At 36.8% G+C, this 12210-nt stretch overlaps 1 protein-coding gene across 10 annotated transcripts in view; it reads right to left on the reverse strand.

Moving 5' to 3' along the window:
• Positions 1–4408: 4408 nt before the first annotated feature.
• The window catches only part of MON2 (MON2 homolog, regulator of endosome-to-Golgi trafficking), a 78850-nt gene continuing 71048 nt past the window's right edge, over positions 4409–12210 (reverse strand). For 9 of the 10 annotated variants that reach the window (XM_032999818.2, XM_032999817.2, XM_042792396.1 and 6 more), the window contains 5 exons: positions 10061–10121; positions 8718–8841; positions 7681–7888; positions 6792–6874; positions 4409–5087 (listed from right to left, as the gene is read on the reverse strand). In XM_032999818.2, the coding sequence (XP_032855709.2) occupies positions 4924–5087; positions 6792–6874; positions 7681–7888; positions 8718–8841; positions 10061–10121 (640 nt within the window). In that variant the 3' untranslated portion in view covers positions 4409–4923. Of the gene's footprint in view, positions 5088–6791; positions 6875–7680; positions 7889–8717; positions 8842–10060; positions 10122–12210 lie in introns of those variants that run through there. The other variant, XR_006165298.1, reaches the window with a different exon arrangement.

Here is a 12210-nt window from a genome sequence, read left to right on the forward strand (position 1 = left end):
AACAGTCTTATAGGCATGTAGCAGTATCTGAAAGTCAGAATGTGCACCACTCACAATGCAACTGTGCACAGCAATTCCTTCTTTCACTTGTAGAGCCTCACCTTATTCAGGAGGATTCAAGTTGAAGGTTGTAGAAGATGCCTGCCCGTGTAGGAAATGAGTAGCAAGCTGCAAATTTGAGGTGAACAACTAGTGAAAGATACAGAACTAAGCTGTACAGAAACACATGAGGAATAAGCATGCTTTTTCCAGCCCCCAAGAACAGTAGTATCCTGAACTTCTAAATGAATTTTTGTAGAATACAGTGATGACCAGTACTTGTGTTTGCCATGTGCTGAGGAAAAGAAAGGCATTAACCTCAGTAAAAATATCTTGCTTGAAGAATGCAAGGCCAACTATGAGAAGGTTTGCAGTTTGGCAAGAAGAAACAAAACCTGTGTGGAAAAAAAAAAAAAACAACCCAACATCTGCAGAATGTGATGATAAACTACTGAAGTTTCACAGATGTACTGCTACTTGCTCTTCTAAGTAACTAACAGTGACCATGTATTTCATGCAGCTTAATGCACCGTAACATTCCACAATTCACCAATAAAACAGGTGGGGAAGCAGGCACATGTACAAGAGAACGAAATGGATATCCAGTTAGATAAGGATCTCTGATGATAAGCAAATAACTTCTGTAGGTTATTTTGAAGAATAAGACTTTTTATAAGAAGTTCCCAGCTTGAGGCATCTGTTCCTTCTTCTTAATCAAAGTTCCTAGGTAACCTTAAATCCTTGTGTACATTAAGGCAATGGTCATAGCCTTGAGACATACAAGTTTTCCCAAGTAATCCAAAATCTTGATATGAACCTCCTAACAATCTGTAAAATGCTCACATTTTCTCTTTGGATTCCCAATCCGTGTCTTTTCTTAAAGTAGTTGAACTGGGTTTGTGTGTGTGTGTGGTGGGGGTTTTGGTAGCAGCAGAGGGGGCTACAGCAGTGACACCTTTGAGAAGCTTCTTGAAGCTCCCCCGCCTCCAAGTCAGACCCACCTCTGACCAGGGCTGAGCCAATTAGCAATAATGGCTGCGCCTCTGTGATAACGTATTTAAGAATGGGAACCTGGGAGGAGGGTGGGCAGTTGTGAGGGAAACACCTACGCAAACGCCAAGGTCAGTGGAAGAAAGGAAAAGGAGAAGGGGGGGAGCTGCACCAGAGCAGAGACTCCCCTGCAGCCCCTGGTGAGAGGGCAGGGATGCTGCCCTGCAGCTCATGGAGGTCCACAGCCGGAGCAGATGCTGACCTGCTGTCTGTGGAGGAGCCCACACTGGAGCAGATGGCAACGCAAAAAGAAGGCTGGGACTCTGTTGGAAGCCTCCGCTGTTGTAGTTCAGCGCTGGGAGGACTGCAACATGCAGGAGGGACTGATGCTGTAGCAGCTCAGGAAGAGTTTTCAGCCTGTGGGAAGGACTCATGTTGGAGAAAGTTCATGGAGGACTGTCTCCTGTGAGAGGGACACCACACTGCAGCAGGGAAAGAGTGTGAGGAGTCCTCCCCCATAGGAGGAAGGAATGGTGGAACTGAACATAATCCCAGCCCCTGCACCACTGCGGGGAGGAGGCAGAGAATCAGAAGCAAAACAGCCCAGGAAGAAGGGAGGGGTGGGGGGAAGGTGTTTTTTTTCAAGATGTGGTATTACTTCTCACTGTCCTACTCTGTAAGTGTTGTTAGTCTTTGAATTAAACTGATTTTTTTCTTTAATTCCCCCAGTGAGTCTGTCTTTTGCCTGTGACCATAATGGGTGAGTCATCCCTCCCTGTCCTCATCTCGATTCCCAAACCTTTTGCTTTATTTTCTCCTTCCCACTCATGAGGGGGAAGGGGTGAGAAAGCAGCTGCATGATGCTCAGTTGACCTCTGGGCTCAAACTATGACTGTGGTGAAGAGGAAGAAAAAAGGTGAAGGGTGTGGTTGCATCCAAGAAGCATTTGATGCTTATCTTCTAACTTCCAGCTGAATGTATTTCTATACAGTCAGCTGTACTCCTTTTCTTGCTAATTTCAGTGACACAATGCAGACCTCAATCCTGAAAACATCCATGTGTTTTATGTCTCATGACTAAGCAACCCTACAGACTAGAACTTGGACATGTATCTACTCAATAGGTAACATGAAATTAAATTTCTTCAGGAACAAGATTTACCTTGCTAGAAACATGTAAAAATGTAGAATTTAAATATTCAAAAATGCTGTTTGCATCAAAGAAGCCCTAAGAAATTTTAGCAAAAAATACAAATAGAAAAAAGAAACTGATACTTCAAATTGGAAGAAATATTTGAGTGCTGGACAAGAAAGCATAGCAAAGAGAATAATTCTTATTACCAGACAAAATTAGTCAATGAAAGCCCTCTTTTTGAAACTAAGTAGCTTTCATTTGAATATGGTCAATCTCAGCTTCCATGTCCAAAACATGCCTCAAATAGCACAGATATTAATTTTGTAATTAAGAGGAAAGGAAGTAAAGTTAGCTCACTGGTAGTTTATTTCAAAACCTTTTGAAAATTCATGTCCACAGGTGGTAGTCTCAGCTCTAAAGTCAGAAAAGACTTACACACTTCCTTTTTAAAATACAGATAAAGGTGAAGATTTGCTTCACTGGACATCTGTGTTATCACTGAAAAACCAATTGGAAACTAATGAGAAACAAACCCACAGTTTGGTCTTTCCAAACCTCTTACCAGAAATTCTGGTTAACATAATAAAGTCCAAACCAAAATAATGCCCTTCTTTCCTGTCCTACACTTTGTTTCTTTAATCACCTCATAGACCTTGACTTATCTTCCACTAATTAGGAGAGCAGTTGACAGGTTTTCACTTTCAGAGTATAATGTTATCTCTATGTGAGACCCAGTTCTGTGGTATACTGGAACTGCTCCTCCAGAGAAGCTGTTTTGACATAAATTCTATTAATGAGAAGCATTTGTTTCCTTAATGTAAACTCTGTGTTCTCTAAAAACTATCCACGTTTGACAATTAAATTCCATGCAACTTTGGTCACAGAGAAATGTGCAAGGTCTTGAAGCCTCTTTAATATTTACTGTACTTTGAAATGGAAAGCTTTTAAAAGGGACCGTAAACTGGAGCCTTATGGGAGCAAACTGTTCAAAGCTGTGCTTGTATAACATTACTCACAGGGTATTTCTAACCCTGACCAGTTCATCACACCTTCAACTGGAACCTCCTACAACTTTTATGTCTATTCACATGTACCAATCAATGTCCCTTTAGCCAGGAAAGTGTAAAGCAAACAGATGTAATACCATTTCTTATGCATTATAATCTCTTTTAATATCTATAAAAGACCTTAAGGAACAAAAACCTAAAGGTAAGCTCTGAAATTCTGAAATCCATATAAAGGCACCTGTCTTTTGTGTGTGTGTGTGTGTCGGGGTTTTTTTTTTTTTGTGTGTGTGTGTGGTTTTTTTGTTGGTTTGGTTTGGGTTGGGTTTTTTTATTGGTTGGTTGGTTGGTTGTTTTTTTTGTTACATTTGGCCTTTGTGCTTTCATATCACAGGTTAAAAATCTGTGAATACAGGTGAAACATTATTGAAATCATAATTAAGAGTTTAAGTGCTAAGTCACTAACTTTAAAACCAGTACTACTAAAAGTATTTTGCTTTCATTGTGTATTAAGTGAAACAAATTCACATTTACTTAATGACAAATTTTACTGCACTTCTGAGTAACTATCTTCAAAAGTACACTTTTCATGGTTTTATATCAGACACAGTTTATGACTGAAAGATTAGAACAATTTGTTTGGGTTGAAAAGACATTACAAAACAAAGCACTTAAAATTATTGAACAAAATATTACAGCCAAGTATTTCAGATATTTGAAATCACCTTCCTTGGGTCATGATTCAAACACTGTGATACCTGCCAAGAAGGTCAAAAAAGGTTAAGAACCCTCAAATCTGCTTGGTGTTTTTTTGTTTGTTTGTTTGTTTGTTTTTTTAAAGGAAGGCTGCAACTACAAAAATGGATAGAGTTGAGTAGAACAAACATCTTGAAACAAATATATTATGAAGTGAGGTATGGTAGTGCTGAAGTGCTACAGTGGATTTCTGCATATTCAAATTTATTTCAGGTCAACTTCTTTGAAGTTTGAAGTCAGCAGACTACTGACTGCTTGCTGAAATCTTTTGCTATATGACCCTTAGATGTCCAATGGCCACCGAGAAGATACATTCAATTAAGCAAAACCTAACAACATGATCAGATATGAATGAGCATATCTGGCAATTTAGAAGGCAAACTGTAAGTAAAAATGCAAGCATACAACCTATTCATAATAAATATGTTTTCAAGCATTTAACATTATCATTATTTTAAAAAGAATTTAAATAATAAATGCAACTATTTTATACAGAACTGTACCATTTATTATACACACAAGTATATCAGTTCCCTTTGTTTACAAAGGCTGGTTACAGATATATGGAATGTTACAGTACCATCTTGCATAAAATTTTAGTACAATTCGTACTTCAAAAAAAGGGTGCAAAACACCAGCCTAATAAATCTGACTGAATTGAAATATTTTTAATTACATCATTAACACATACACAACAAGCTGTACATAAGCCCACTTTTCAATCACCACTTCAAGATACTGTAGCAAGTACATTAGATTATAAAGGATTCAAACTATTCAGTTAAATTTATTAAAGGTTTGCACTGCTACGCACTCTGGAACCTTTGAGATCTAGCCTGTATTCATGAATTACTGAGCTCTTGTTAGTACAGTTAAAAGGCAGTCAGCACTGGTTGCCAAAGTACTAGTCACAAGAGATTTCCTCAGAGAAACTTCAACTGGGAACAAACATTTTTGGATACTGTTTTTCCTTCAAGAATAAAAAAAATGGTTTATGGGGTCAAGACTCTCCATTCTGTACCTTGGATGCTGGTGGATGCATGAAGTCCTTAAAGGGAACCAGTGCCTCTTTCAGAGCAGAGCACACTTCTGAGGAGGAGCAGGTGATACATTCTACTAAAGTCGGGTACAAGGCAATAACTTGTGCCCATGTGTTAGCATCAACTGCAATGAAGAAAAGAACAGATTGAATCACTGACTGCTGTCCAAATTCTTACAATAGATTTTTTTCAATACCTGTCTAAATAAGGCCATCTTCAGGTGCCTAAATATAGGTACCTAGCACAATATAGACACTATGACATCTGTACAAGGCTCTCAGATATGAGGTAGGATTTTTGCAGGAAAGCCACACTCTCATTTGCAGCAGCAGCTGGAAGCCAGAAGGGATATCCATAAAACGGTGCTACACACCTGTGTTTCTACATGAGTCATTCACTGTGTTTTCTGGATGAAGAACTGACAAATCGAAGATAATACTTTTATGAAATCTGTAATACGCATACATCTTCTCAGCTATTGACAGAAAATTGAATTGGATGCACATTTCACTTTTGGAAACTTGTCAGCAATGGGGCCTTTTATTAATTTCAAATCATTCCAGATTACAAGAGCTATAGAAAGCACAGGGGGAAACACTGGACCAAACCACAAAAATATCCACAGTAAAGTTGTTAGTCCAACAAGTGAAATTAAACATTGTAGCATTAATCTTATTTATTATGTCACTTCCTTGCTTATCCCTGCTTTAGCTCTGTTTTCAATAGAAAACAAAACCCTGATTTCAGATGACATTAATGATTTTCTTGAAGAAATAAAATTATTAAAAGCTAGAAGAAGTGGGAGTAAAGTGATTCTCTAATTTGTCCAGTGGTTGTCTTCATAAGAAAGTTTGCAGGAGGTTTGGCAGTCACTGCCATCGATGGACCAGGTGAGGAATTTCTGTCATTGCAGGAGGGATGTAGGGAACAGTCCAGCTGAGTTGTCTGCTGTATCCCCTCTAAGAGAGGGGCCCACCAAAGCAGCATTTCAGTTGCCTTCAGGGTTTGCCAAAGGGCTTTATGTATCCTGGCACAGTTCTGCCCTCAGCCTCTTGCCATCAGCCTTGGAAACCACATTATCGTAAATCTGGCTGGTTGCAGAGTCCAATACAGCTGAGTTAACTAAGACTCCTGACTAAGTTTTCTGGTGGGAACTCTCTATGTGTAGAATAGGTGCAGCTTACAGGAGGAACAGGAAGAACGATTGTATATGAACTCGAGGTCATCCATTTAATTCAGCCCTTTAAATATACCCGTCAACCCTTTACTAGGGCATCAGTGAGCTAAGACTTTCTCAGTGTGGGGGGACAGAACATACTAGAGCAAAAAGAAAGGGAAAGCAAGACTGCAAGTTTAAGTGTCTAACAGCCTGCCCATGCGTTTGACTTGTACGCCCCTTTAATTGCAGAGTGCACCTACGTGAACATGATCCACAGCAACCTATAAAGGTATCATGAGAAGAAAAGAGGATGTACGCAAGACTACATATACTTAAAAATTCTGTTAACTTTTCATGCAACGTTTTTTGTTTGTTTTTAAAAGACACCAAGCTCTATCTAATAAAAGACACCATAAATTAAAGTTTTCTATTTTATTAAACATATCTTAGGACCTTATACTTTCAGGTATACTGAAAAAACTTCGGGTTTTTTTTTTTTTTCAGTCTACCTGCCACTTACATGTACACAGAATTACAAAATACTGAACCTTACAGATTATACTTTTCTTTCACATTTCTGTGAAAATTACTACAGGAAAGAATAAATACGTCTCTGTGGCAGATATAATGTTATCTTGTTTAGAACCATGTTGTTTAACAGTAACTTACCATTTTCAGGTTGAGTTTTTTTAAGTGAATCTATGAGAGTACTGACAGCTTTTAAAACAAATATGATTTCTGTTACTTGTTGCCTACAAAGGAAAAAATGCAAACAGTCAACTACTCTTTTTTCTCAAGAATATAAGATTTCTATGAAACTTAGACAGCATTAAAAAAAACACGTAATGGAAACAGCTGCAATGAAGCCTACCAAAAAAAAGGACATTTAGAGATTAAGGTCATAGTTTGTCTTTAACTTCCCCACCATCATTGCTGTTTTCTCAGCTAGGATAGCTTTAAATTTTATATGGGAAACAGTAATAGCATACACATCTCAATCTCAAAATACTCATGTACATGATTAACTGTAACATGAAAATAATCGATTTCATTATTCATGACCAAAACCTTCAAAAGGTAAATGAAGTTTAAACGAATTCCCATTTCAAATAATTTCCTGGTACTTCCGTCAATTTTTCTCTTTCAAGAACAATTACTTGAGTAACGATTCACAATGTTGCTGTTTGGATATTTTATCTTATTTTTGTGGAGTCTCCACCTCTCAATTTAGATTGGGAATAATGGAAAATCAGATTTCAGAAATATTATGTTATAGATACCAGAAACATTGTTTCACTAACTGAAAATGTTAGTTACTAAGTCACATTCCTAGTGTCTATGTAACAGCACTGAATACAACCATTATTACTTAAAGCATTCTCAACAAAAAATTATCAACATTTTCTTTGTAATGTCTTCCGCACAAACACTTCTCTGGATTTAAATTTCACCCCTAGACACACAACTTTTTTTTTTTTTTAACAACTGAGTGATATTTTGAATGCAACCTTCTTCTCATAAAGTAATACCTCTCATTTCCTAAAGACAATGTACATACCGTGGAAGAGGACATTTGCCACTCAATCTCTCATCTTCTATGTAGCGGTGCAATACATCCTGTGACCTTTTCAAGAGCACAGAAAGTGCCATTCTAGAGATGTAGCCTTCCTGAGGAGTTGTGACTTTATTACTGAATGAAAACTGGAGCAGTGTTTCAAAACACACCTTGGAAAACTCCTCTCTCATTCGAATATCTATTTCAGCTTCTGTCAAAGTAAAATGTCATATTTAATTGTGCAACGTGCATACCAATACACTGAATGTTGCATTTCAATCAGTTTATTGTATTTTGAAAAAAGGTTATCGCTCCTCTAGTATTAAAAAAGATTAACAGTGGTAAGAACAAATATGAAGAATACATTCTAAGAACAGGTGACTGTGCAACAATTAGAATAGTTCCAAAAATGAAAGATAAAATATGCAACACATTCAGTACCATTGTCACCTACTCTATATTGCTTTATTAATAAAATAGATGAAATCAATAAAAACAAACAAACAAACAAAAACAACTCCAGTTCTACATCATCAGTACTAATATTTGGTACTGTACAATCCAAATACTTTTCTCTGTAACTGCTTATGTCTGTTTTTTATATCTGTCCCAAAAATCTATAAATGCTTTTTCTTAAAGGCAGAGAAGGTATCTGGTTAGGTACACCATACAGTTATACTAAGGTCACTTAGTTTTTAAGAACAGGATATTATGTCTATCTTACAATTGTCTGAAATTATTGTTAGAACTATTTCAGCTGTCAGAATGCAAAACAAACTATGTAGAAAGTATAAATAAGTAACACAAGTACAATATTATGCATGATACTGACCAAGAAGTAAGGAAATAATTTTTTAAAAATTGCAAGTAATGCTTCCATGAAATAAAAGATAGTTTATAAAAACAAGCTGGATATCAAACAGTCTATACCAAATAAATACTGTGTGACCTCAGGTCTTTACCAGAATAAGTACGCTCAACATTTTCATTGCTTTCTAGTAGATTTAAACTCTGCATCTTTTGTCATTCAGGTACCGTACCTGTAAAGGAGGATGACTGAGAATGTATTGAGCCTTTATTGAGCATAGTCATTATTTGACCAACAAATTCCTTAGGAATAAAATTAGCATATGGCAGTATCTCTGTGCTGATAAGCTGCACCACCTAAAATAAATTAAATAAATTTGTATTGGTTTTCTGAATATTAAAGTTGTAATTCTTGAATGATAAATGACAGAAACATTAAACAAGAGAGACGTGCCTAATGAAATGTCACAAAATCTTCCAATGATAGCTTTTAAAATTTGCAGATATGCCTAAAAATTGTGGTCTTGCATGTAACATTAAATTTGAAATAATAAACTTGTTTCCCCTCATACTTTTGTCAGAGTTTCTGAAGCAGCTATCACTCAGACTGCCACTGACATTTGAAGTATATTCTTCAAATTAAATTTATGGTTTTGAGAAGAGAAGATCTAACATTAGGAATATCTCCATCCCTCCACCCAATTCAATATCCTCACTATGACATTAACACATATATCACATGCTTACAACGTGACATCTGCAAAGCAGAACAAGTGAGTTAATTATCTAAACAAGCTTACGGCAATGGACATTAGCTGAAATGCTTTTTATCTTTGGTCTTGATGCTCCCATTCAGGAGCAAAGTGGGTTTAGAACTTTAGACAGGTGAACAAACCCACAGACACCACCATGTCTTCTCTGCAACTCTTCTTCCTTTGTACCCCTAATCCCTGGTCTGCCACATCTCTTTGTCCTGGAGTGAAAGGGGACCAGTCCCTGCTCATTCCAAGTATCACCTTTGCTTAATTTTCTTCAGCCTCATTCAACCAAACCTGATCTCTTTTACAATTACAGCGGTCTCTGTACTGCACAAAGAAGACATCATTTCTTTGTTTATGCACGAGCTTTTAGGAATTGAGAACACATGTGGAGGGCAACAACATCACTGCTGACTGAATGCCCCCTAACACAGAAAGCACTCCCATTAGATTTAATTGTCAGCTCACTCCACGGTTTACAATTACCTGTGTAATTGCTTGGCAGTAACACAGTAAGTAAGAATCAGGTAACGCGTAAGAGGCAGAAACACACGTTCTGGTTTAGCCACTTTACACTGCTTTGAACTCGAGTGGATAAGAAGTAGTTTTTGGCACGCTGCTTCCCACTTTTTGCATAATTCTGAAGCAGCTAAATTCTGAGCCTAGGAATTTCCTATCTTGTTTTCCAAAAGGAAAAGAGTATCACAGAAAAAATAACGAATGGGTAAATTTTCCAAAAATTATTTCAGAACCAAATGCAATCTGTGAATGTCACTATCTTGTTACGTTCAACAGTGTATTTGTCATTGTTTCCTTACCTCAACATCGATACTCTCATTCTTCTGAAATTCTTGAATTGAGAGATTATCAGGAGGTGTGCTAAAAATAAACAGACTGTATTATACTTTTAAATTCACAACGTGTTAGGACGTAAGTATGGGAAAATGCATTACATTTAAAGTTATTACATGCATCAAGTTAGTACTATTATATGGTAATGATTAATATTTTACAATAAAATCTTACGACTACTGATGATAAAATGATTCAAAGGAAAAAAGTAGTAAAACGGTAAAAATGAAGTTACAACTGATGGACCTGATTAAGGACTTGCATCACCAACACTATTTTTCATATGCACCTCAAAGTAATCTCTCTTGTCTTATACGTGCAAAAGTCACAGTATCTGTTTAGATGAGTCTGTGAAGTATCATCAGGAGATCACAGTTTATAACATTTTACTTTTTCTCTCACTGTGCAAGATGAGAGACTTGATTTTCAGCAGCACATCTGTAAAAAACCTAATTTTATTTTTAGATTTTCTTCTGCATTAATGAAACATACTTTTCATTAATGGGACATTACTTTCACTTTTTCCTTGATAGCTGAAATTATATATTTGTTCTCATTCTTAATGAATTTTACAGAGACAAACCCATTTTACAAACAGTATTTTTGAAGAAATTCACAACTTCCTGCAGTTCTTCTATTGCATATAAAAATTTATTTACAGACGAACTGTCCAGAAGTGATTCAACCATGAAAATTACCCAATACTTTGCAAGATCCTATCTTACCTGTTTGTAAATTTGGAAATCTTGTATCATTTAATTGGAAATTTTATGTCAATCATCAGTTATGCTGTTATCTCTGGTGAAGTTTTATTTCCTTTATTGAGTCCTTCCTTGTACTTACTGGACTACCCGTTCAGTGAATTCAAATTCCTCTCCTTTGCTGGATTATGCTCCTGCTGAGTTACTGGACCAAGTTCCTCAGCAGGACAGAAAGAGTAAAGGTCTCCTACCTAGACAGCAATCAACTACTTCAGCTGATGTGCCTACCTCAGTGTGTTAGTTTGGATCAGACATGGGCGTTTCAAGTTAAACTTTCAGACGTCACTGTTTGTAAACCTTGGTTCATGTCTGGTCTTACAAGTGCATAGAATTGGATTCATTTTCAATGAAACAGAAAATGTACTCCAAACTCTCGTAGATGCTTACATGACAGGAAGCCAGACTAGAGCTACCCTGAAATAAAATACGTAAAGCGAGCACTCTATGGGTGACGGGTCCTCATCATGAAACTGTTTTACTTTACAGATCTGCTTCTACTGCATTCTGGGGAATCAAAGAAGGTACTTCACACAAACTCTAAAATACCTTGCTTATAATCCCATAATCATAGGATTGCCTGATAAAATCTACACAGATTCATCATACAGTTAGTGAAATTATTAGAAGAAAAATCAATTATGAGCCAATGACAACCTGTGGTACAAGAACTTTCCGAGCTATGTAAACTGGGAGGCTGAAGGAGCACATCGTAAAAATACCACTATGTGGTCACCTTGTACTCTTCCTTAGGCATCTTACTAATCCAACAGGAACAGCAGATAGGTCTATATATGTGTCTTCCCACCTAGTTATGCTGTTCTCGTTTTTCTGACATAGAGCAGAAGTCAGAATCCTCATGTCTACATCTCTCTGAAATTCAAAGACAATTGCAAAACCCACTGGATTGTGGGTTCAGTTTCTCCAGTGTCTGATCTGCACTGAAGGTAACATGTTATTAGAGCTAATGGAATAACCAGTAGCATTGACAACAAAAGTCAGAGACATGGCACTATAAAAGGTCAATATAATTTCATATATTAAATTCTCTCCTTTTCCTATAATTTTACTTTTTGCCTTATTTTAAAATAACTATAGCATCTTCAAGCTGAGGAACAGATTGGAAATTTGACAACTTGAAAGGAATGGTTAGAGATATTGGAATTAATACTGCTTGTGGTACTTCAACTTGCTGCTATTGGGTATGCTTGTGTGTTATCATGCATCTTAAATTAGACAATACTTTTTTTTCCTCCAGAGAAGCCATCTGATTAAGTATACAGTATGGTCACTACTGAGAAGGAAGGAAAACGATGGAGTCAACCTGCCACAACATTCCCTGCCTAATTTATGGCAGA

The sequence above is a fragment of the Tyto alba genome, unplaced genomic scaffold (genome assembly GCF_018691265.1).
Source record: "Tyto alba isolate M040663 unplaced genomic scaffold, T.alba_DEE_v4.0 Super-Scaffold_2, whole genome shotgun sequence".
Taxonomy (NCBI): Eukaryota; Metazoa; Chordata; class Aves; order Strigiformes; family Tytonidae; genus Tyto; species Tyto alba.